General features: G+C 41.8%; 1 protein-coding gene across 1 annotated transcript; it reads right to left on the minus strand.

Annotated features, from left to right (window-relative positions):
* cracd (capping protein inhibiting regulator of actin dynamics) lies at positions 1-27,189 on the minus strand. The gene is given in 18 exon segments (XM_034180491.1): positions 1-673; positions 765-923; positions 1,030-1,096; positions 1,098-1,218; positions 4,168-4,310; positions 4,313-4,485; positions 4,488-4,575; positions 4,578-4,982; positions 4,985-5,764; positions 5,809-6,056; positions 6,059-6,150; positions 6,200-6,389; positions 6,392-6,506; positions 13,530-13,742; positions 13,835-13,990; positions 14,062-14,194; positions 16,222-16,390; positions 27,042-27,189. Coding segments are annotated over 18 exon segments (3,480 nt in total). The 5' UTR covers positions 27,109-27,189; the 3' UTR covers positions 1-512.

Raw genomic sequence — 27,189 nt, forward strand, 5'->3', positions numbered from 1 at the left:
AAATAAATAAATAAATAAAGGGTCCTTTGTGAGTCTGTCATCATCAGGCGAAGGCTTTGGGTGTTTTTGTGACTGGAGATGCTAGAGCTTTAGAATTTGTTACACGCGTGCATCGTGCTTGTGTCAGTGCACATCTAAAACTGAGCATTTGTGAATTTGGTACTTTTAACAAAATCTCTGAAAAATCACAAGAGCAAGTTTACTGTGATCTGAACTATGAACAGGTAACATAAGTTACACAAACGCTCATTTGAAAAGTCAAATTGTGCTTATTTTGTGGCTCTGTTCTCTTTGGTTACATGAGGGAAGAATGGGAAGATTTTCCACACACACTTCCAAGAGAGGCCAGGAAATTTTTAAAGTAATGGACGAAATCTTTAATGTCTACCCCTGAGGAGGTCTTGTTTCACAGTCGGAGAGTAAACGGTCAGATTAGGAGTTCGGGAGGATGGGTTGATGCTGTCAGAGTCTGGTGGGCAGTGTAACATCTCAGGTGGCTGCTGCTCAGGCTGTTATTTGATGATCTGAGGACAGTCGCTCCAGGCTTTGGCCTTCCGCTTGGCCAGGGCCAGCCAGGCCGGCTCAGTGGACACCTGCGAAGAGTCACTGGAGGGGAAACGTTTTGACACCTCTTTGACAGCAGGTGGTGATGGCGTAGAGTCAGAAATTTCAACTGAAATGCCAAAGAGGGGACAAAACGTTAAGGCGTTCTAATCCTGCTTTAAGACACGCAATTACCAAATCCTCAACAAAGGGGTTCTTACCAGTAACAGAGCTGGGTAGGGTGCTGGCTTTTTTCAGGTGTTCCCGGCGTTCAAACCGTCCCAGCAGGCTATCGGGTCTTTTTGGCTCCTCTGGTGTCTGAGGTTTCTCCACAGTCGTGCTCCCACTCCCTTTGCTATCTGTGGGCTATTTAACATAACCTGCAAAGGAGATCAGTAACTGATTGATAGGAAGTCGGTTGGTAACCTGTGCATCTGAGATAAGAGTTGAGTAACTGTGCACACAGATCAGTCAGTGCACATACACTTTCTTTCTCTTTTGCTTGTTTTTCAGCCAATTTGGCCTCTCTTTGACTACGGCGCTCCTCTCGGTCTCTGCTGCTGCTCCCTGTAGCCTTTCTGCTTCTGCAGTGCCAGCGTGATCCACAAAGGCCCCGCCTCCTTATCTTGGACCTTGGCACTGTCTAGCGAGTGCCTGCTCTGAAGGGCGGTTTTTCTGGAATGGATGTACATATACATACAAACATCAAAACCACGTTTAACTAACTTTACTGGTTTTCATTTACTGAAGGAAATGGGATTTGCTTTCATGATCAACTAAATAGTCCATAAAGCTGAATGAACCATTTCAGAGTCAGACTCTTCAAGCAGTGAGGGAGTAAAAACCATGTTCACATAACTAGGGTGACCATATTTTGATTACCAAAAACCAGGACACTCGGCCCCGTGTCGCCGACCGAACGGTCCCCCCTAAAAATTGGTCTCCCCTGCCTTCAATGCGCATGCATCATTTTGGAGCGTCAGTAGCAATGCTCTGATTATCGCCTCGTTTCTGCTTAAACTGCACTTCAGTCATCATCTATCTCAGCAACAGACATTTGAAGCTTTTGTACAACAATCATTTCCACATAAATTCAGCATTATTTCATAATTAATGATGGGGGACCAATCAGAGCGCGAGAGCAACGCGTCTGAGTTTGACTCTCTGAGTCTGACTCCCTACACCCAAAGCGATCAAAGGGAATAATGTGATTATTAACCATCAGATCACAAAGTAAAATGTCTTAAATCATTCTAAAGTCAGTTTTAAGCAGAAACAAGGTGATAATGGGGTGAATCACTCCTAACTAGGGATGCGTATTGATAAGATTTTATTGATATCGATGCCATTATTGATTTCGCTTATCAATCCGATTCCTTATCGATTCCCTTATGAACCACCACTGTTGTGAATTTTCTGTGTACTAGAAGTAGGCTTTACAGGTTTTCTATGTCAACAAGATTTTAAATTGGTCACTGTATCCTTGATCTCTGGACATAAATAAAACTAAACAAAATCTGTAGTTTTTGTCAAAAGCATTTCTTTTCAGACATTTTGGCATGAATGTCTCTCCATACCTCTGAGCTGAGCTCAGCTGGCTGCTGCTTGTCAGCGCAGGACGTCTCATTTTGGGAGGAAAACAAAAACGTTTTGATTGATTGCAGTTTGTATTACAAGATTTAGAAAGAGGTGTCATTTGATTTAAATGGCGTTTCGCTTTGAATTTATCAATTCCAACTGGACTCTATCATTCTAACTTGACTCGGCAGAGAGCTGCGCAGCATTTGGAGCTGTGTGAACAGAACGGAGGACAATTCTTGTTTCTTTCTCGCAACAAGACAGGAGTCCCGGTTTGTGACTTTAATCCTCACAAAAGTGACTCATGATTGACATATTCAGGGATGAAAGTGGTGAAAAACAAAAAAAGCTGAAACCAAAAATTACCCCACAACACCACCCACACGAAAATGTTTGGATTCTAGAAGCTCTGAAATGCAAACTGGGACTATTCCAGACAATAAACTGCAGTGAGTGCAGCATCCATTTTAGTGAGAAAAAAAACAACTTTCCTCATTCAAATTCATTCCAGTAGTATTCTGTTCTTACTAGGATGCAGCAGTTTTCTAGCTTGGCAGATAGTTCTGGAGGAAATCACTGAAGAAATTAACACATTAAAAATATGGTTTGACCAAATTGACATTAAACTTAAATAAAACAGGGATGAAGTGGAGGTGTAAGGAGTCACTAGGTGTTCACAGGAAACACTTATTTATTTCTATGTTAGTTTCATCAGGTTCTGTTTGTCTCGTTCTTTAAAATTGTATTGTAGCATTATTAGTTATTATGAGTTATTATTACCGTTGTTGTTGTTATTATTGATAATATATGAATAAAAAAAAAAAAATACAATTTGACTCTTTTACGACAACGAACGCTGAGCCATTAATTATTATACAGAAAACAAATGCACACAAACGTGCTGAGATGCGAACAGCTTAACGCCAACTTTAACATTGAAAACTCCATAGACATGCTAACACGTTAGCATCAGTTCCATTTTTAAGTTATAAAATACATCTATCAACTGTTTCAGAAGACTATAACAGGTTGGTTTAACATAAAAAGGTAAATATTACTCACAGACATAGGCTCTTTGAGGTTTTAGTGGTGAAAAATTAAGATAAGCGAAATAAAACAATGAACCAACGAAGCAGCAGATTGAAGCACTGCTTCGATCTGTGAATCACTGCTTCAATTGGTTCAAGGTTCAAAGCAAAGCTGCACTGCAGAAAAGTTTATTACAGACCCACTGCAGGGTCTGTAATCAATGTAGAGAAATTATCATTTTCCTGACAACACCCCCCAAAACAACCACCACTCTGAAGGACCGATAAGGGAATCGTTAGCAAAAAGGTTACTGATGTCGGTGTATCGAATCATTTCTTAACAATACCCAAAAGGAACTGGTTCCCGATACCCATCCCTACTGCTGACACTCCAAAATGATACATGCACAGTGAAAGCAGGGGGGGACAGAATTTTACAGGGCACCGTTCGGTCTGTGACACCAGCAATGAGACTCAAATGACACTTGACTACCGGCCAATTTAATGGCCCAATGAAAAACAATGAAAACAAGGACATTGTCATCATTTTCTAAAAAAACCCAGGACGGCCAGGAAACGACATGGAAACAGAACATGTCCTGGGAAAACAGGACGTTTGGTCACCCTACATTAACGCAGAAAAAAAAATTGTGCTCCGTGTATAACACTGTTCCACCATTAGCACCTCAGAACTAACTGTGACACTATAATCATTTCAATCCCTACCCTACAGTTATTGGGTACGAGGGGGCGATTGAGAACTTTTGGGTCTGTAAATATACATATCACCATAATGGTATTTTTGACAACATCATATGATAGTCGATTTCCTTCAAACCACATTTGAAGCAAATCTTCCAGCTGTTTTTGAGCTATCTTGTCCATACACACAGACACACCAGTGAAGGGGCAATACCCTGCCATTGATGCTTTGCCAACGTGCAGCGTAATAATGGAAGAGGAGCCTATAATTTTACTGGCACGATGTGAACCAAACAATAGATGATCAAATGGGCACCGACCTCTCTTGATGAGCTCTGCCTTTCTGTCTGCCTTCTCTCTCCAGGGAATGTTGATGGAAGGGAAGAAAGATTTCTTCTCCTTCGGCTCTTCTTCCCCTTGGACCCGGGGTCATGACTGCTTCGATGCAACTGGACCACCGTCAAAGATTCCTCACCACTGTTTGTCTGTTCCTGGGTGAATGAATCCGAACCTTGTGTTCTCTGGATTCTGGCCTCACTGGGAATACCATGCCCCACATTAGGCTGTGGTGAGGGTGGAGTTGTGGTAATTGCTCCAACAGGTTTGGGTGATGTGGGGGGTCTTCGGTAGAGGAGGGTTTGGAAAGCACTTTGTCACCTTCGCTGTGTGCAGACGGAGCCATAGGTTTACCTGTTTTGGCCTGAGGCAGGGCACGAGAAGGGGATGAATGCAAGTACTTGGCAACCACACTATCTTTTGAGGAGACGTGGGACTGGATTTATCAGAAAATACAGAGGAAGCATCAGAGTCTGGTTCGATGGGGGTGAGAGGCGAAGGGACGCCATCAAAGCTGTCACCAGCACTGTATCGCTTCTTCCTTTTCTCTGTGGACTGTTCGCTGTGAAAGCGAAGGGAGTAGTTAGTCCTCCTAAGCTTTATTCCAAAAGGAGAAGGTTTATCCTCACTGTCCTGGCCTCGGTCCTCACTCTCCTCCCTGCTTCCAGCTGCCTCCATCTCACCATGAGTCCTGCTCTTCAACTCAGCACCCTCAGGTTTGGTTTCAGGGCTGGGAACCAGGAAGGAGGGGAGGTCTTTAGCAAACATACATTCCTCAGAGCCTCTTTCTATGATGCGACAGATTTACTCTTCCTATTCTGAGGTTTGCCGACAGATGCTGATGTAGATACAGAGGTAGGAGACGGAAACACTTCCTCTCCTGGTTCCTTATCATCTGGACTAAATACCTCTGAGTTCCTGTTGGAGTCTGTAAATTTCTTCTTTGCAGGGGTGATTGAGAACTTGGCGCTGGCAGACATGGTCTTCCTGAGGTTCGTGTGGGAAAATGGAGCCTGGTCTTCGCTGCTTGGCACAGGCTGGTTTCGGTTCAGATCTGGGTAGTCATCATATTTCCCCTCCTCGACTCCCTTAAATATCTTTGATCTAATACTTGCCCATTCTGCCAAAACAGCTGCACTGGTCTGGTCTGTTGAGAGTGACAACTCTGTCAATGACTTTGTCTTGCAAGAGTTGCGGTCGGGTGAAGTCTTGCTCTTCATTGGTGGTGTTCCCTGGGCCTTTCTATCATCTGCCAAACCAAGAAGAGATTTGCAGGCAGTGTCTTTGATTTGGTCCAAGTTGACCGCAGTCCCACAGAGCTGGGCCCCCGTCACAAGGATTGCTGTATGGGGGACATATGGAGATGTTGGGAGGTTAGGGGAATCTGGACCTTCTGAAGAGGAAGCTTCTCGTTCTTCAGCTACACCTACAGTCTGGTGGCTGGAGGCTGGTGTGACGGGTGTCAGGTTGACCTTCTGGAACAAAATTTGTTTTTCTCCAGAGGAAACTTTAAAAGTGAAGGGCCTCTGTCGCTCTTCCATCTCTTTCCAGCGCAGCTCCTCAGCTTTTCTCTTCCTCTCGTCGAGGTTTGGGCCGCCATCAGAGCGCTTCGAACGATAGCCTCCTCTCCTCTTCCAGCTCCTTTCTGTTTTCTTTCTTCTTCCATTTTCTTCTTTTCCTCCATCTCCTGCAGCCTCCTCTTCTCGGCTTCTTGACATCTCTTCCTTTCTTCTTCTTCTCTCCGCTTCTGCTCTGCAAGTAGATGCTGTTTCTCAGCCTCACATAGCCTCCTTAAGTCTTCCTCTTCTCGTTTCTTTCTTTCTTCCTCTTTTCTCTTCTGTTCTGCAGTTGTCTTTCTCCTTCCCGCTGCAGACGCTCTGCTCTTCTCGCATCCCTCCTCTCCTCTTACTCTCGCCGCACCCACTCTTCCTCTTCTTGCTGTCTCCTTTCTTCTTCTTTTCTTCTCTAATCCTCCTCTCCTCTTCTTGACACCCATCGCTGTTCTTCCTCACAAAGCCTTTTTTTCTTCCTCTTTTCGCATTTGTTCCTCCTTTGTTGCTTTTGACACTTCTCCCTTCTCTAGTTCACGGAGCCTCAGCTCTTCTGCTCTCTTTTTGTTTTCTGCCTCCTCCTGTCTGAGCCTCTGTTCCTCCAGCTCTCTCCTCCTCCTGGTTTCCTGCCATTCCTCCTCGTGCAGTCGTTGTTCTTAACATGTTCTAGGGGCTCCTCAGCAGATGCCCTACGGTGGCCATCAGTCGAGACCCCAGCCACCTCAAGATCCTCTTGAAGCACATCAGGAATAGAAACTTCTTGAAGTTCCTAAAAATATGAAAACATAACGACTTTAATTTGTATGTCTCACAAGAAAATTGGAAAGGATCCCAAAATGAATCAACAATGTGCCAAAATGTGCCAATGACCTTATGTTTCTCTTGTGGCTGTTTGTTACCTCTGCCAAGGAGACTGTTTGCAGATATCTCAAAAACACATGAACACAGTTCAAGGAAATTTGCTGCAGAGGTTGGCCTTGGGTAAGAAGAAGTTCCCAAGGTTTTGATACAGATGCAGTTTCAGAATATTTCATAAACACTAAACTCTCTCCCACTGATTTCCATGTAATTTGTGTTATGGAAAACAGTACCCCACTTGCATGTCAAATCAGCTGAGGACAGATAAACAGAGGACTGTTGGGATTTGGCGAAGGTATCACTCATTATTTGCTCATTTCATAGTATTTTATCTAATCTCCTGGTTTTTATGAATCTTGTGGAAAGAAATGGGTGTGACCTGAAATAATAGAAACTTGAGATAGAATTATATAAAAGATTTTTTGACACCGTGTAAGAGTCTTTTTTTTTAACACCTGTATTTTTGTTATTACCCCAAATGGAGAGTTGAAGTATCTCTGGGTGTTGTTCACGAGTGGGGCTAAGTTGGACAGGTTGGGGCAGTGTCTGGTGTTTTTCAAACACTGTACCGAACTGCAGTGGCAAAGAAAGCGATGATCCAGAATCGACCTCTCAATTTCTATTTGATTTACACGTCTATCCTCACCTATGGTCATGAACTTTGGATAATGACCGAAAGAATAAGGTCATGGATATAAGCAGCAGAAATGATATTCCTCCAACAGGTATCTGGGGTTACAGTCCCAGACAGGGTCTGAAGCTCAACTATGCAGGAGGGACTCTGAGTAGAGCCACTGCTTCTTCACATTGAATGGAGCCAGCTGAGATCATTTGGGCATCAGATAAGGGTGTACTTGGGTGATCCCCAACACTTTGTATTACCGGGGACCGGGGGGATTTTCATCTCCTTATGACTCTTGTTGTGATAGATACCAAATTTTATCACAAAATACCAACTTTTATTCCAATATAAGCAGCAGCTATTTTAAACTGTTTAATTTAGAAAATAAAACTGCAACTTTTTGCCACTTGCAAGTGCTCCAGAATTATTTTTGCAGCTATCAAACTGATAAGCCTGCTTGGTTTACTGAAAGCGATATACATCGGGTAAAATAAGTGTTGAACATGTCAGTATTTTTCTCAGTAAATGTATTTCTAAAGGTGCTATTGACATGAAATTTTCACAAGATGTCAGTAACAACCCAAGTAATTCACACATACAAAGAAATTGAACTATAGATGTTGTAATAATGTGAAATTTACACAGGAAAAAAGTATTGAACACCTGAAGAAAGGGAGCTGCAAGCAGACATGGAAAGCCAAGACACCAACTGAAATCAGTAATTAGAAAGCAATCCCCTTGTCAGTGCAAATTCATATCAGCTGGTTTAGTCCCAACTGATGCTCAATGAAATGGTGTCTCGTTACGAAGTTGTCACACAAGAAACATCTCATGATGGGTAAAAGCAAAGCAATCTTTAAAGAGCTTTGCAACCTTATTGTTGCAAAACATACTGATGGCATTGGTTACAGAAGGATTTCTAAACATCTGAATGATCCAGTGAGCACTGTTGGGGCCATAATCCAGAAGCAGAAAGAACATCATTTTACCATAGGATGAGGAGCACCACGACCAGGTGCTCCTTGCAAGATTTCTGACAGAGGAATGAAAACAATTATCAAAAGAGTTGTCCAAAAGCCAAGGGGCGCTTCAGAAAGACCTGGAATTAGCAGGTATAATTGTTTCAAAGAAAACAATAAGTAATGCACTCAACTGCCATGGCTCGTACACACACTCACAACGCAAGACTCCACTGCTGAAGAAAACATGTTGAAGCTCGTTTGAAGTTTGCTGCACAACATTTAGACAAGCCTGTGAAATACTGGCAGAATATAGTTTGGTTAGATAAGACCAAAACTGCACTGCACATCAGCCCAAAACACCATACCAACAGTGATGTTTAGAGGTGGGAAGATTATGGTGTGGAGCTGTTTTTCAGCATCCGGCACTGGAAAACTTTATATACAGTAACTGAAGGAAGGATGAATGGGAAAATGTACCTAGACATTCTTGATAAAAAAAAATCTACCAGGATGATGAAGAAGAGACGAGGGTGGTCATTTCAGCAAGACAATGATCCGAAACACAATCAGGGAAACTCTCAATTACTTTCACAGAATGAAAATAAAGTTGCTAAAATGGCCCAACCAATCACCTGGCTTGAACTCAATAGAAAATCTATGGAAAGAACTAAAGATCAGAGTTCATAGAAGAGGTCCACAGAACCTTCGTGGTTAGCTTTGTTGTTCAATACCCAACTGGGACACTTGTTGTGAAACCACAAGCATGTAACTATTATACATATGTAAAAATATGTTTGGTTCAGAACCCCCAGAAGCTCGGAAAGACGCAACAAAAAAGAAGCTATACTTCTGAATATGTGCGGTCATGAGATTACCTCAGACACAAATATGGATCAATTACTTAGCCTGTAATAGCAGAGCTACACTGACATCATGTTTTGGGCTCAGTAAAATCAAAGACATTTTTTGTTGATGTGTGGTGCTGCGAACGTAATTTTAATTTTAATTTTTGTTTTGTGCAAATATTTGCTCATTTTGAAATGGATGCCTGCAACACGTTTCAAAAAAGCTGTTTCAGTGGTATGTTTACCACTGTGTTACATCACCTTTCCTTCTAACACTCAATAAGCATTTGGGAACTGAGGACACTAATTGTTGAAGCTTGTAGGTGGAATTATTTCCTATTCTTGCTTGATGTACAACTTCAGTAAAAAAGTTGGGCAACAAAAGACTGGGAAAGTTTATGAATGCTCAAAGAACACCTAATTGAAAACCGGTGAGTGTCATGATTGGGTATAAAAGGAGCATCCCCAAAAGGCTCGGCCATTCACAAGCAAAGATGGGGTGAGGATCACCACTTTGTGAACAACTGCGTGAAAAAACAGTCCAACAGTTTAAAAACAATGTTTCTCAATGTTCAATTGCAAGGAATTTAGGGATTCCATCATCTACAGTCCATAATATAATCAGAAGATTCAGAGAATCTGGAAAACGTTTTACACATAAGCGGCAAAGCCGAAAACCAACATTGAATGCCTGTGCCCTTCGATCCCTCAGGCGGCACTGCATTAAAAACTGACATCATTGTGTAAAGGATCTTACCGCGTGGGCTCAGGAACACTTGAAAAAATAGTCCAACAGTTTAAGAACAATGTTTCTCAACATTCAATTGCAAGGAATTTAGGGATTCCATCATCTACAGTCCATAATAAAAAACTGACATCATTGTGTAAAGGATATTATCGTGTGGGCTCAGGAACACTTTAGAAAACCATTGCCAGTTGACACAGTTTGTCGCTACATCTACAAGTGCAAGTTAAAACTACCATGCAAAGCGAAAGCCATACATCAACAACATCCAGAAACGCCGCTGCCTCCTCTGGGCCCCAGCTCATTTGAAATGGACAGATGCAAAGTAGAAAAGTGTGCTGTGGTCTGATGAGTCCATGTTTCAAATTGTTTTTGGAAATCATGGACATCGTGTCCTCCGGACAAAAGAGGAAAAAGACCATGCAGATTATTACCAGCGCAGTTACCAGCAAGTTCACAAGCCAGCATCTGTGATGGTATGGGGGTGTGTTAGTGCCCATGACATGAGCAACTTACACATCTGTGATGGCACCATCAATGCTGAAAGGTACATCCAGGTTTTGGAGCAACACATGCTGCCATACAAGCAACGTCTTTTTCAGGGACGTCCCTGTTTATTTCAGCAAGACAATACCAAGCCACTTTCTGCACGTGTTACAACAGCTTGGCTTCGTAGTAAAAGAGTACGGGTACTAGACTGGCCTGCCTGCAGTCCAGACCTGTCACCCACTGAAAATGTGTGGCGCATTATTAAGCGTAAAATATGACAACGGAGACCCCGGACTGTTGAACAACTGAAGTCGTACATGAAGCAAGAATGGGAAAGAATTCCACCTACAAAGTTTCAACAATTAGTGTTCTCAGTTCCCAAATGCTTATTGAGTGTTGTTAGAAGGAAAGGTGATGTAACACAGTGGTAAACATACCACTGTCCCAGCTTTTTTAAATGTGTTGCAGGCATCCATTTCAAAATGAGCAAATATTTGCACAGAAACAATAAAGTTTATCAGTTTGAACATTAAATATCTTGTCTTTGTGGTGTATTCAATTGAATATAGGTTGAAGAGGATTTGCAGATCATTGTATTCTGTTTTTATTTACATTTTACACAACGTCCCAACTTCATTGGAATTGGGGTTGTACATAGAATGTGAACATATTACATATAGCAGCAATGGCTTCTTGAAAATTCATTTGAAAAACATGTTTTAAACATTAGTAACGTTGTCTCACTAGTTGCACATGTGACATCAACTCTGATAACTCGGGTTGCTCAATTTCCTCACGAGTTTCTGAGCGACAGAGCTTCGAAGGTATTTTTTCCCAAACTAGAGGACGGAATCTCCAGGCAGTATTATTATTCCAGTAATCTCAGATTCTTTGTGTAGTGTCCAGTTGTAAATGTTGCAAAGTTTGGTCCACCCAAATTCTTAAGACTCATGTGATTACTAAAGCAGAGATCCTTTCTCCACCATATCTGAACGACACAGGTCGCATGGAAATTATTGTATTTTATGGCATATAAAGTCACAGTTTTTTACTAGGTGGAAGGTCCTGCAATTTATACTCTGGTGTGACTTATACAGGTAAACCCCGTTAACTCACGTATGCGTAACTCGCGTTTCGATTTTACTCGTGACTGATTTGTGGACCTCGAAAATTTAGACTATTGTATAATTGATTTAAATTTTTTATTTTCATTTTTCATTTTTTTTTGGTCAACCTCATTAACTTGTGGTTTCAGATAACTCAGAGCGATTTTGTGGACCCCAACTTGCGCAAGATAATGGGGTTCACATGTATATTGAAAAAATATACAAACAAATATAAACAAAATAAACAAATAGTAAAAGAATAAATGCCAGTAATAAAAGTACACTCAAACAATGTACAGAAATCCCAAATTATAGAGTCGACAATACAGAAAAGGTGCGATTTAGACTCCAGAAAATACAGTGAGTCATGTCGTTTGTTTTCACACCAGGTAGAAATGGTACCAGAGTACACATGAGCTGCCCTTGAGACCATCTTTTCTATTGGAAATGGACACAGAATTCACACTGTTGGACTTTGGGGCAAAGTGTACTCAGATCTGGGCCTGGGTCCCTGCTGTGAACGAAGTGAAAGAACTGAGGCCCCATTCAGTCTGGGGTGGGAAATCTGGCTTGAGTGAAATTCAGGGCGAATCCGGTTTCAGCTGGATAGGTTTTTCTCAATATGAACTACACAAATCTGACTTAAGCCTTATTGTATTCTCGAACCGAATTTGAGGGGGATTCCCCGAAGTCTGAATGCTAATGTGGATAGAACCCGGCTAGCGAAGGGATCTTGATTTCAAACTTCCTCACAACACCCCTGCACCTGCACTGTCCTCTCCACTGTAGTAGCACACGCATGTTTATCTGATTTTGCAAGAGTGTGACCATGAAGGAGAGGAAGTGATGTCACATTTGGAATCTCAATGGGACGGCTGTGGTACCAACACGGGACTTTAAAGCAGTTAGCACTACTAGCTGTTAGTGCCATCTATGTTGACCGGCTTATTGACTGTGGCTAGACAAATGAAAGCATCAAAACACACAAAGGTGATGAAGGCAACTGGACATTTACCATTGTCATGTGGAACTTTGAAATATGTAAAGTTATGAAGTCTGAAGCTGCTTATGAAACAGGAAGCTGTGTCGGACAGCATGACAATATCCTCTGCGATTACTGTGTGCCGCTTCAGGAGAAGCAAAATCTGTGTGATGTGGATGGTTTGCGACGTATGTATTCATTATTTGTTGGTTAGTTTGTCTAGTCTGGCCTACACTTACTGAAATGTATTTTGTAACACTGGCAGCACCAGTTAGAGCGCCACTGGAAGAACAGCTGACTGTAAATCTCTACAAAATAACGCAAATAATAATTATGTGCTCCCCCCCACCACCACCACCACACGTGACAATATTCGTACTATTGACGTATCCCAGAATCCCTTGCGCGCCACAGAGTCGCTGCAGTCAAACAACATAGAGAATCCACATGATGACAATTGTAAATGAATATTATACTACAAAAATTTAATTTTTTATGCTTTTCGTCATGTTAATAAGAGACTGCTGCATGATACCCTGAAAACTTGCTAAAACAATTATAACAAATAATCCGTGTCTGCTACGTTTAATCTGCGTGGAATTTAACAAACGCAAACCGAATTTCAGACATATTATATATATTAGTCTGGAACAAAGAGGACAAACAGTGTTGTAAAGAACAATAATCAAGACGTTAAAGAGCAAATTTCACTTTCCTACAGAACGACAAGATCAGGAAGCGAGCGTAGCTCACAGCAGCTTCCATTGAAAATAACGGAGAGACAGCCTGTGATTCTCGCATGTTTACATAAAACAAACGCAATAACAACGTCTAAAAACCCAGAGAATATATTCATGAGAGTTTTAGGCACAATATAAAAATAATTTTATGTTGCGATGTTAATGCTGTTGTCCGTGTGCAGCGGTTAAAGTGCAGCGTCATCAGAGTGTCTCAATGCAGTTCTCAATGTTACTGAGATCTCGCAGCGCGGCGACCTCTCTGAAGTTTTGCGGGATTTGAAATGTCAATAGGGGAAATGCAGTAGGGAGAATTTGTGGGTTTGATACTGCACCTCCTGCTGGTACAGAGTGACATAAAAATAACCGTGTTGACCAGCCTGTACGTTTGTGTTTTTTGTCTGATATTTTAGTCTATCGATGGCTGCACTTTAGGTTTGACCCACCTGTGTAAACCGCCGGTGCTTGCGGGAAATCCTTTGATTTTTAGGTTTGACAGACAGTTTATGCTTGGCAGCCGTGTTGTCTAAGCGAGGAACAAACTGTGGGACAGCATCCAGATTGATGGACTCAATGGTACCGGTGGGAGGAAGAACCCTTTTGGACCTTGGGGACTTGACCGGGGTGCTCTGTGCTGCAGTTTGTTGGGCCGCCTGGAACTGCAGAGATCACGTGAACAGAGAATTCACTGAAACTGACTTGCACCCAATCTCCAACCTGAAACTGTTGATATTCAAACTTAACGGATCACCTTCGGCTCTGCTTTTGACGGCTCTGCTTCGACCTGGGCCAGAACCTTCAAAGGGCTCCGGGGAACCTCTTCGTCATCAGAACTGTCCTCATCTCCTTCACTCCTCCTCAGAGAAGGTGGCTTCTGGCCAAACTTGATACTCTGTGCTATCTGCCTCTGTGTGAGCAATGAGACAAGTGTTAGAAATGAGGCGATTGGCAGCAAAGTGCAGATTTCCCACGACCCACCTGGAGGTTCTTAACTTTGTCTGAGACGTTTTCCTGGGACATGGTTTTATCTAGACTGGGTTGCTGCTCGGGTTCCTCTGGGATAAAGATGCTGTCATGTGAGAGAGCTCGACATCCGATGGGATTCAACTCCCTGCAGGAAAAATGAGAGTCACTTCAGTATGGCAGAGTGTTATTACGGTCGCTCACTCATTCATTAAAAAAAGGAAGCAGTGACACTCAGTAAATAGTCCATGGGCCAAGCAGGTTCTTGGTACCACTGAAGGTGACCAAACAACACTTAGAATCCAGCCTCAGTGTACCATGGCCTACACAAAAATGTATGATAACCATCCCAGGGTGGTAGCTGTAGCCAGGTAGGGGCCAATGAACAATTACACAGACGTTAAAATCTAAAAATGCTCAAATCATGTTGAAAACTATATCACATTATTTGTCTGATCATAACAATTCCAAAAAGGTATAGTTTGAACCATCTATGACAGAATGTTCTGGAGTTATGGGGTTAAAACAGCAAAAATGGTGACAAAGGTGAATTTCAGTTTGTACAGTGGTCAAAAGTTACTTAAATTTCAGTAAAAATTATTTTATTATTAAATTATAAATTATTATTATTATTAAATTATGCAAATTATTGTTTGGGTTAATTGGGTTCTAAAAATGAATAGGTTACACCACCTGTCACTGAATTCAATGGACGTTGACCTTGTTTGACCTTTACTTTGGAGACTAAACATTCAACACAGTCAAAACTATTCCATTTATTAATCCTTTTATTTCAACTAATAATTTGTATAATTTTTTTCTGAAATTGGAGCAACTTTAACTTTTGACCTCTGTACAAACTGAAACCATTTTGTCACCATTTTTGCTGTTTTGACCCCATAACTCCCGAACATTCCGTCATAGATGGTTCAAACTATACCTTTTTGGAATTGTTATGATCAAACAAATAATGTGATATAGTTTTAAACATGATTGGAGCATTTTTACATTTTAACTTCAGTGTAATTCTTCATTGACCCCTACCTGGCTACAGCTGCCACCCTGTGATGGTTATCATACATTTTTGTGTAGGCCATGGTACACTGAGGCTGGATTCTAAGTGTCGTTTGGTCACCTTAAGTGGTACCAATCAGGTCAAAATTGATGACTGGCTCCTGGACTAATATCAAAGGAATGAATGAACCCCCTGCACAAAAGTATTTCAACCACATCAACAGCCTTCAAGGATGTGGTCTTTAAGAGTTAGGCTTTATTTTTGTGAAATACAAAACAAAGTTTGGAAAGTTGAACTGTACTTCCCTTTCTGGATCATGGTTTTTTGCACTTCCAGGAGTAGCAGAATTCCTATAGGGTCTTGCTCAAATTCCAGAATATTTCGATTCACACACACTATGTGGAACACTTTCAACAGAGAACATGCTAATAATAACATACGCGTTAGAACTTTCAGCTTTGTTCAGTGTTATTCAACAAATTAGCTTCCTGTTGAGCCTAAAGTAAAAAAAAAAAACTAAAACAATACAAAAACCTATATTCAAATACTGCTGACCAGTTTAGTATAAACCCAGACATCAAGAAATTTGTTTAGCTAAACCTCAAGGCAACAAGACAGGGCTGACGAGACTAACGCTACTAATGCTTACGAACAAAAGTACAGCACCAGCTACAGCTTTGGGGTATTAAGAGCTGGTGGAATCCGTGGCAACATCGCTCCTGTAATGACCACAATAATTTCAACGCAACAGAAAAGCAACAGAAACATGTTGAGTTCCCATGGGATAAAAAAAGCTTTTAAACCTACCATCCCTGTTTCTCAAGACCAGGCGCCTAAGCGGCTCTGCTCTTCTTTTTTAGATATTTAGATATACTTTATTATACACTAGTAGAGTTCTACCTTAGAACTGGTATGTATAATAGAAGATATACCTTACTGAATTTTCATGGAAATTACCCCTTTAATAATCAATCCAAGCTGTGTTGTGGAATGTGGTTTGTTAAAAATAAATACATAAATAAATAAAAAGTATAGACACTAATTTATTCATGAGCTCAGTTTTTATTTAATTAATAATACCCCCTCCATAATGAAAGGCTTACTGGCAGTGAGACAAATATGCAAAAGTGAAAATGAAAAGGCAAACCACACGTAGGTACCTCAGATTTTGACTGTGCTCCTCATCCTCAGATACGACTCCGTTGCACACTTCCCCAGTAGAAAAGCTGTTTTTTAGCTCCGCTCCATCAAAGCCCCTCTTTGCCTCGTACTTCTTCCTCTTACCAAACAGTCGCTTGAAAGGCTGGAATTTGCCCTGTCGTCTTCTCTCTGCTGGCAAAAAAAGAAGCGACAACCATAGCTATATTAAATTACACCATCGGTCTTTATCTCACCTCCAATAAATTACAGGACTTTGCTGACAGGTGCATTTGTGCGTGAAGATTGATTAAAAATAAATCATGAATAGCAGATGGAATGAAGAGGAAAACCTTGGCTATTTGCTTCATACTTACACACGTTGGGATGAATTGGGGAAAAAAAAGACCTACATAAATAAAAAAAAAAAAACAAATCCCCCAAAGCTGCTTCTCAAATATAGCAAAACAAACAAGATCCCTGAATTACGAGTTAAAATAGGTCATGTTTGGTCCCAACAGACCACAGAATTCCCACAAGACATCTGACTTAAACACAGCACGTGTTAAAGTGTGATGAGCTGCACACATTCAACGTGCAAGATTTCAGCATTCAAACAGATAACAGCCCTCCAAGTGTTTTATCTGATTTATAATCAAAGGGAGAAATATCTTATTGCTACTTAATGTCACATAAAACAGCGAATGACTCTGGCAACAAGTCAGACGGTTTCCATGGCTGCTGCAGAGTTCAAACTCTGAAAAAGAGCCAATACACTTAACAGACAAAGATTAAAAGTCAAAAGTTGGCAACCTGTGTAACAAACGGAAACACTGCTGTTAAAATGCTGAGCAAATCATTAGTGGTTTATGAGCAAGTGTTGATGGATTTTGAAACTAAACTTTAGACTACTTCCTCATCATCTTTCATGACAGGAAGCTGAAACAAGTGGTTTAAAAAACGTAATAAAAGTCCCTTTGGCTGATCCCTTGTTTTCACTCGGAGACGTCACAGCAAATCAGAGGTGGATCTGCATGTTGAATTGGCACAAGTTTTATGCCAGATTCCCTTCCTGACGTGACTCCACATTACCTGGAGAATAGGCAGGGCTGGGGTTTGAACTGGGAACCTTCCACACTGGAAAGAAGTGTGCTAACCACATGGCCACCACTCTTGTGCAAAAGAATGAATTCACCACATTTTGGGAATGATGAGGAAATATGACAGTCATTTTATGGAACATTGCAAGATGTTTTGGGTGACAAAATGTTTGAGGAACATCACAGCAGTCATTACCCAAGGCCATCAAATATGACCATCAGGCATTGCGTCCGTCCGTCCATCTGTCCGTCTGTCTGTGCTCAGCATAAGTCCAGTCCTATTATTGCTAGAGGCTTCAAATTTACAGGGAACATTCTTGGGACACAGACCTTGGACAAGTTCAATGCTGGCTAACCTTGACCTATTTTAAGAGGTTAAAAAGTCACATTCTGTTTCAATCCGTTCAGTTTCAGCATGTAAATCTGCACGAAGGGCAGCTTGTGACATAGGAAAACCCTAGTTGTAAATCAATTGGTCAACCAACAGAAAAATAAAAAATTAAATAAAGAAAAACTAAGCGGCACAAATACATTTGTATTAATGTCATATTCTGAAATAGAAAACTGTATTTTTGTGGTGTTTTTTTTAATTTAACAGCATTGGGGTTTGGACTGTTTGCCCCTGAGATTCACAGTAAGGCATTCATGGGATTAATGGTGTCACTCAATCAGTCAGTGGATCTGCAAAACTCTCTAACTCCATTAATTAGACTGTATATGCAGCTCAAAGCTTGGGTTCTGATAGATATAGATGAGGACCAGTGAACCTACCGGGTCATGTTGACATCTTTTAGCATGCAGAATGAGCCTAACAGTTGCTTGTGAAGTCTTATTGCTAATTGCAGGGTCCTGGTGGTCAATAAGGCCACTGTTGCGTGTTATTCAACCTAATTATAATATCAGTTCAGGTCTGGGAACAAACACTGTTGCCATGTATTGCTGGATCTGCCACACTAGAGAACCACCTTGGGTCTTGGAAGCCATCCGCCCAGGCGATCTATCCACACCCCACCTCTTGAATGCAGTCATCTATCTGCTGCAGTCATCTTAAACATGGGCATCTGCATGGTAGATCACGCACAAAGAAATGCACCACATGGCTAAAATGTAATAGCTGATGGTCCCTCACAATATAAACAATACTCTTCATCTTAGACGCACCAAGTAACCACTCATTGGTACACAAGGATCCTCTAACGAGACCAAGAACCAAAGACATCTTGTGGTTGCCTTAGGTCACTGGTTGGCATTCAAGTCTCACAACTATATATCAAGACATTCAGTACCAGGACCCTCAAGACTTGGACCTTCAATCTCCTACAAAGATATCAGTATCGTCAAACAACTCTGTCCAGCAACCACATGACTCCATCAACTTTTCAGGCATCTCCCAATCTCAAAGATCAAGGACCCAGAGATATGTACGTTACTGCTGAGATAAGTGAACATCTTTACAAGTTCAGCAAACCTCACCACATACAGATACACTTCTGATGGCAGACTCCAGGAAATCATTAAAAGAGTGAATCTAAATCTTGATCCAGGACAATCTCACACCCACAAACTCCGGATTCCTCACTCAGCTCCTCAAGTGCTGCAGACTACCAACTGATTCTGCAAAGATCACAGCATCATCCTCAAAGTCAAGGTCAGTAAAACTTCTTCTCACTGACAAAAATTGCTGGTTTTCCATAAACCTATGGTGTTAAAAAAAATAATTCTACAAATTCTACTTCATGTGTGGTGTTTATTTTTGTCAGTGTCTGCACAGCGTCATCTGTTGTGTTTGTGTGTGTTGATGGAGGTCCAGTGGATGTGGGTGAAGTTTCAAAGCTACACTACACCGCTATGCACACAGGCGTTCTCAGGGCTCGGCCTGTATTCCTTACAGAGCCATAAATAGCAACTGGTGTGGGATTTCACTTCACATGCTGCTAACTGCACCAAAGGCACCATGGGAAATGATACATTGAACTCATTTCTTCACTCAGGTCTCCGACTTTGTTTTTATGTTTGCGTGGGAGAGTCGAAGTGATGTGTTTACATTCATGCCTCCATCACAGCTATATTTATATGACATGTGGGAATGTACAGCCCTAAATCAGAAAAAGTTGGGACGATGTGGAGGAGGATTTTATTAAAAAAAACACAAACAATTTCAGGTGTAGTTTGCTAGAAGGCACATGGGAGAGCAGAGGTGAGATTTGCTCTTTTTCCTCTTTTACAATCCTTCTCTACTCCATCATGAAGCTGTGAATGCGGAAGCAACAGGCAAATGTTGCACCATTCACAGTTTCTCAACTCAAATCCACAGAAACCTAAACTGTACTTGTTTCAGAGCTGTGGGGCTGTCATGGTAGCAAGTCCCTATGCAGTGACATGCAAATGTTCAGGTATCCATCCCCTGACTACTCTCAAGAAAACTGGCTGGAAAAGTGATGATTTAATCCTTATATTTAGAATAAATTGGGACTGGGCCAATTTATTCTGAATATAAGGATTAAATCATCACTTTTCCAGCCAGTTTAATTGAGAGTAGTCAGGGGATGGATACATTAATATTTCCAAGTCCATAAATAAATTGCCCCGGTCCCTCTCTCTGTGAGGCACCGAGCTGGGACCGGGGCAATTTATTTATGGACTTGGAAGTGTTCATGTATCCATCCCCTGACTACTCTCAAGTAACCTGGCTGGAAAAGTGATGATTTAATCCTTATATTCAGAATACATTTGCCCGGTCCCAGCTCGGTGCCTCACAGAGAGAGGGTCATGGGATCGATTCCCACCTGTGGCCTTTTTGTGTGGCGTTTGTATGTTCTCCCCGTGTTTGTGTGGGTTCCCTGTGGGTGCTCCGGCTTCCTCCCACATCCAAAGACATGCAGGTTAGGTGGACTGGAAAATTTAAATTGTCTGTAGGTGTGGGTGCGGGTGCAAATGTGTTTGTTTGTCTATATGTGGCCCTGCGACAGACTGGCATCTTGTCCAGGGTGTACCCTGCCTCACACCCTATGACTGCTAGGATAAGCTCCAGCCCCCCGCGACCCAATCTTGGATAAGTGGTTGAAGATGAGTGTGTGTGAATGTGTGCCCCCATCCCAACTTTCTTCTTTTTTCCTGTTTTTTTTTTTGTTTTTTTTTGGAATGTGTTACAATGCTTACATAAATGCACAAATGGATATCTATGAACAAATTAAATGAAGCTGCACACAAAAAAAAATCAAATATATTGAGTTCATACAGTCCGCAGTGAAATATAAGTCAATGTTAGAATTTTTATTAATATTTTATTATTAGTTATTTGTTTTATTTCATTTGCATTTGGTACCAACTTTTTCTGTTTTGGGATTGTATCTGAAATGCTATTCTATTTGATCAAGTGCAGAGCAGTTCCCAGAAAATGAGAAATCTAATATTTTTGTATCTTTGGAGAGGGAATGTTGAACATTTAACATTCCATTGCTTGGATTTGGGTATTATAACATATGACCACCATATTGCCTTAATTACAGTTGCACAATCAGTGGAACTAATGTCACCAAGCTACATGAAAATTAGTGGTAAACTGGTGCCAACATATAAAGTAAATAATATTTCATTTTCACTTAGTGGAAATAATGGGGCACCAACTTTTTTGATGGTTTATTGGTATAACTAACAGCACAGTAGGCCATCACATCTCACGTACATGATAAAAAAGGACAGTGATAGAAAGGACAGTCGACTCGACCAGGTTGAGTCCACAACAGTGAACAGGCTCTGTTAACGGAGCCTTGATTCTGTCACACAGCTGTCACTCAAAGTGACCATGCCCCTAATTATTCAAAACTTCATGACTTAAACATCTTAAACTCATGAGTTATCACCCCCCACCCCCAACAGAGCTGCCATGATTGAGGACACTAGCAAAACCATTTTAATTTATTTATTTAATGGACCAAGCCATTTTTATTCTGAAGTTGGGGATTTTAACATCGGGGTCTATGGGAATGAATGGCTTTTGGAGAGAGCCTCAAGTGGCCATTTAAGGAACTACAAGACCTGACACTTCTGCACTGGCTTCATTTATTGGGATCAAAAACCCAGCAGTGTGGAGACTTTTTTTTAGGCTATGTAAACAACTGGCCCTTATTATGAACAAGTCTGTGTGTGGCGCTCTTTCCTTTGAATCAAAGAACACACACGCGACCATAATTGCCCTCTTCCCTGAAGGCGGGTTGGGAGTAATCATCACTTCCTCTCATGCTTTGAGCTGTTGGTTGAGGTTGTGTGGTCTAATGACCTCTGTTTAAATCAAAGTAATGACTGATCAATACTCTTTCAGATACATGTGCATTTTGTCTAAGTGCACTCCTCTCACAGAGGGACACTGGCGTTCTGTTTACTTGTCCGGCATCTGTATGTTTGTACGAATCCCATAATGCTCCGCCTTCGGCACAATCACGCAGTCAAGCATGTAACGAGAAAGGACATTTCTTTTTTTTCAGTGGGGCACACGACTCAGTGGTGCTCTGCACAGCAACTACCCGTCCCAATGCCACAGCGAACCGTCATATTAACGGGCTGCAGTGCAGTTTATGTTGACCGTGCTGCTCTGGACTCAGATCCCAGCTGGTTTTTAATTCAGACTCTGATCAGAGAATCTGTCACATCTGTTGGACCCAAATTAACTTGATGGAAACACAAGAATCCACCACGAGTACTGCTATAGAAGGGGTAATGCATGGAATATTGCAGTTCTATGAGACCAATACACATTCATTAGCTGGACAGTATTTTAAGTTTTATTATAAACAGAGAATCAACATGTTGGCCCTTTGCCAGGTGTAGCGTGTATCATTATTTATACCCAACAATGTTACATTGATGTGGCACATTTGACTACTGGTGGGCTGTATTAACGAAAACAGCATTTTCTTTATTACTGACAGTAAGGAGTACATATTTACAGTAGATATTGTGGTATGGATAAGTGGTGGACTAAAGATAAAAGAAGTGAGTTTGTCATCACAAAGTAAATTCCCTGACTGGACAGAAAAAAAAAAAGTGAGGTGCTCTTGTGCCGTAATCTTAGTACACAACTTGAAAAACTAGGAAATTGCATGTATATGTGTCCCTCAAAATTATATACACAATACCCCATATTGACAATGTGAAAAAATTGAGATTTTTACAAATTTATTAAAAATTAAAAAACAAAAAGAAAAAGAAAATGGAGCTCAGGTGCATCCTGTTTCCAATGGACATCCTTGAGATGTTTCTACAGCTTAACTGGAGTCCACCTGTGTGGCGGCTCCACCCATCGGTACATTTGGCTGTGTTATTGAGTTTGTATATTATTTTGGGGGTGTTGGCTGTCATTATTTTCTGTTCTTTTGTGTGGGTGTGTCTCCTCATGTCTGTCTTGTGTCCTCTGTCTGCATGACATGTGTTTGGTTGCGTCTCCCAGTGTCCATCATGTACACCTGTGAGTGTGTGTGTGGGTGTCATGTCGTTTCCTTCCTCCGGTGTGTGGATGCGAGTGATGTTTGACCCCCCACATCCTATTTGTGTGACCTCTGTTCCCTTGGGGTTGTGGATGTGCACTGCACCCCCCCACTGTGTCATGTGCATGTTCCACCCCTTGCATGTGCTTAATTATTCTCTCCAATCCAGTTCCTGGTCCTGCATCTTTGGTTCATATTAATTGCGCAGTCATGTTTCTCACTTCGTTATTAATGTCATCTAGTCATTCTTATTTGTTTCTGCTGCGCTTCACCTGATTTGTTTATGTCTCCTCCCTGACGGTTGTGTTTTAGTTATTTAATTTCCACTCACTTTTGGTTGTCTCTTATTTTGTGATCACCGCTCCTGTCCATTATCAATTGTACACCACTTAATTTCCCATGTGCATTTTTGTTTCCTGCTTCTGTTTGTCATGCACCTGTCTCATTAGTTGTCTCTATATTTAAGCACTCTGGTTTGGTTGCTTGATAGCGGTTCATTGTTTGACATAGTCATTGTCTTGACAGTGATCTTTGTTTCCTCCGTGCCTCGTGAGTATGAATTTTTGTGACTCCTAAGTATTTTCTGTGTCAGTAGACTCTCCTGTTTTGTTTTGTTTTTTGTTTTTTTTGTCAGTCACCTCCTGGTTGTTCATCTTATCTTTTGCCACCAGCATTTTGGGTGGCACCTGTCTACATATAAAGTCCCACAGTTGACAGTGCATGTCAGAGCACAAACCAAGCATGAAGTCAAAGGAATTGTCTGTAGACCTCCAAGACAGGATTGTCTCAAGGCACAAAACCTGGAGAAGGGTACAGAAACATTTCTGCTGCTTTGAAGGTCCCAGTGAGCATAGTGGCATCCATCATTGGTAAATGGAAGAAGTTCGGATCCACCAGCAATCGGGGGAGAATGGCCTTAGTCAGGGAGGTGACCAAGAACCCGATGGTCACTCTGTCAGAGCTCCAGTATTCCTCTGTATAGAGAGGAGAACCTTCCAGAAGCACAGCCATCTCTGCAGCAATCCACCAATCAGGTCTGTATGGTAGAGTGGCCAGACGGAAGCCACTTCTTCGTAAAATGCGCATGGCAGCCCACCTGGAGTTTGCCAAAAGGCACTTGAAGGACTCTCAGACCATGAGAAACAAAATTCTCTGGTTTGATGAGACAAAGATTGAACTCCTTGGTGTGAATACCAGGCATCATGTTTGGAGGAAACCAAGCACCATCCCTACAGTGAAGCATGGTGGTGGCAGCATCATGCTGTGGGGATGTTTTTCAGCAGCAGGAACTGGGAGACTAGTCAGGATTGAGGGAAAGATGAATGCTGCAATGTACAGAGACATCCTGGATGAAAACCTGCTGCAGAGCGCTCTTGACATCAGATTGGGAAGACGGTTCATCTTTCAGCCGTATAATGATCCTAAGCACACAGCCAAGATATCAAAGGAGTGGCTTCAGGACAACTCTGTGAACGTCCTTGAGTGGCCCAGCCTGAGCCCAGACCTGAATCTGATTGAGCATCTCTGGAGAGATCTGAAAATGGCTGTGCACTGACGCTCCCCATCCAACCTGATGGAGCTTGAAAGGTGCTGCAAAGAGGAATGGACAAAACTACCCAAAGATAAGTGCACCAAGCTTGTGACATCATATTCAAGTAGACTTGAGGCTGTAATTGCTGCCAAAGGTGCATCAACAAAGTACTGAGCAAAGGCTGTGAATACTTACACTCAACAAAAATATAAATGCAACACTTTTGGTTTTGCTCCCATTTTGTATGAGATGAACTCAAAGATCTAAAACTTTTTCCACATACACAATATCACCATTTCCCTCAAATATTGTTCACAAACCAGTCTAAATCTGTGATAGTGAGCACTTCTCCTTTTCTGAGATAATCCATCCCACCTCACAGGTGTGCCATATCAAGATGCTGATTAGACACCATGATTAGTGCACAGGTGTGCCTTAGACTGCCCACAATAAAAGGCCACTCTGAAAGGTGCAGTTTTATCACACAGCACAACGCCACAGATATCGCAAGATTTGAGGGAGTGTGCAATTGGCATGCTGACAGCAGGAATGTCAACCAGAGCTGTTGCTCGTGTATTGAATGTTCATTCTCTACCATAAGCCGTCTCCAAAGGCATTTCAGAGAATTTGGCAGTACATCCAACCAGCCTCACAACCGCAGACCACGTGCAACCACACCAGCCTAGGACCTCCACATCCAGCATGTTCACCTCCAAGATCGTCTGAGACCACCCACTCGGACAGCTGCTGAAACAATCGGTTTGCATAACCAAAGAATTTCTGCACAAACTGTCAGAAACCATCTCAGGGAAGCTCATCTGCATGCTCGTCGTCCTCATCGGGGTCTCGACCTGACTCCAGTTCGTCGTCGTAACCGACTTGAGTGGGCAAATGCTCACATTCGCTGGCGTTTGGCACGTTGGAGAGGTGTTCTCTTCACGGATGAATCCCGGTTCACACTGTCCAGGGCAGATGGTAGACAGCGTGTGTGGCGTCGCGTGGGCGAGCGGTTTTCTGATGTCAATGTTGTGGATCGAGTGGCCCATGGTGGCGGTGGGGTTATGGTATGGGCAGGCGTCTGTTATGGACGAAGAACACAGGTGCATTTTATTGATGGCATTTTGAATGCACAGAGATACCGTGACGAGATCCTGAGGCCCATTGTTGTGCCATACATCCAAGAACATCACCTCATGTTGCAGCAGGTTAATGCACGGCCCCATGTTGCAAGGATCTGTACACAATTCTTGGAAGCTGAAAATGTCCCAGTTCTTGCATGGCCGGCATACTCACCGGACACGTCACCCATTGAGCATGTTTGGGATGCTCTGGACCGGCGTATACGACAGCGTGTACCAGTTCCTGCCAATATCCAGCAACTTCGCACAGCCATTGAAGAGGAGTGGACCAACATTCCACAGGCCACAATTGACAACCCGATCAACTCTATGCGAAGGAGATGTGTTGCACTGCATGAGGCAAATGGTGGTCACACCAGATACTGACTGGTATCCCCCCCCCAATAAAACAAAACTGCACCTTTCAGAGTGGCCTTTTATTGTGGGCAGTCTAAGGCACACCTGTGCACTAATCATGGTGTCTAATCAGCATCTTGGTATGGCACACCTGTGAGGTGGGATGGATTATCTTAGCAAAGGAGAAGTGCTCACTATCACAGATTTAGACTGGTTTGTGAACAATATTTGAGGGAAATGGTGATATTGTGTATGTGGAAAAAGTTTTAGATCTTTGAGTTCATCTCATACAAAGTGGGAGCAAAACCAAAAGTGTTGCATTTATATTTTTGTTGAGTGTATGTACATGTGATTTCTTAGTTTTTATTTTTAGTAAATTTGCAAATAATAAAATAAAAAAATCCCCATGTTGTCATTATGGGGTGTTGTGAGTAGAATTTTGAGGGGAAAAATGAATTTACTCCATTTTGGAATAAGGCTGTAACATAAAATGTGAATCATTGTGAATACTTTCCGGATGCACTGTAAATTCGTTTCCATGAAGTGTATTTTTAATTTATGACTTCAAATTGCACAGTTTAGAGGGTGATGGCAACCTGCCTATTGTTTGTTTGTGTTGTGCGATTTGGCAAGAGGTAGAAATCCACATTCTGTATGTAGAAGGTGAAACATAAAAGGATTTACAGTCATTCTACATATTTCTTCCAAGTCTTAAGATAACATAAGATAAACTTTACTGATCTCACAGAGGAGAAATTCACATTACATCAGCTCTTAAGAAAACACACAGGGTGGGTGCAAGTAGACTAACTTACTTATTTAAAAGTTTTCATCTCATGATTTCAAAACTATTGCTCATTTATGCATTTGTGGAGTATATACGCCACTAATCTCTAAAAGTGCTGCAAAGAGGCACGTGTCCTCTGGGAAGCCAAGAGGTGAAAGAGATCAGAAGAAACACAGCACAGTCCGTGTAAAGCTCTCGTATCAAATCAAACCCATCAGCACACCATGCACGTCTTAAAGAGACAGTGAAATTAAAAAAAAGCGCATTACAGTGGCCAACAAAGCTCATTTTATCCTCAATGTTAATACGCCTCGAGCAAGGATGTGTTGCAGGTTTTAAGTACAACCAGCAGGTATCACTGATTAGTAGTCTGCCTCGAGGGCAGAATCTTGGCCAAACAGGAAACTATTTCAAAGCACTGCCTCTTTAAGATGCCCCGAAAAGCACTTTTTTTTTTTCCTATTTACCTGGGCCTTTGGGTTCGGTTACCTCTAAATGCACGTCAAGCTTAGTTTCCCTGCTGTCCATTGCCATGGTCACTGTGCACCTTGGCTGTGGTGGGAGAAAGAGGAAGCGAACATAAAGATGCTGTCAGATTTACATGTGCAAAGAAGT

This window comes from Thalassophryne amazonica, chromosome 10 (genome assembly GCF_902500255.1).
Source record: "Thalassophryne amazonica chromosome 10, fThaAma1.1, whole genome shotgun sequence".
NCBI lineage: Eukaryota > Metazoa > Chordata > Actinopteri > Batrachoidiformes > Batrachoididae > Thalassophryne > Thalassophryne amazonica.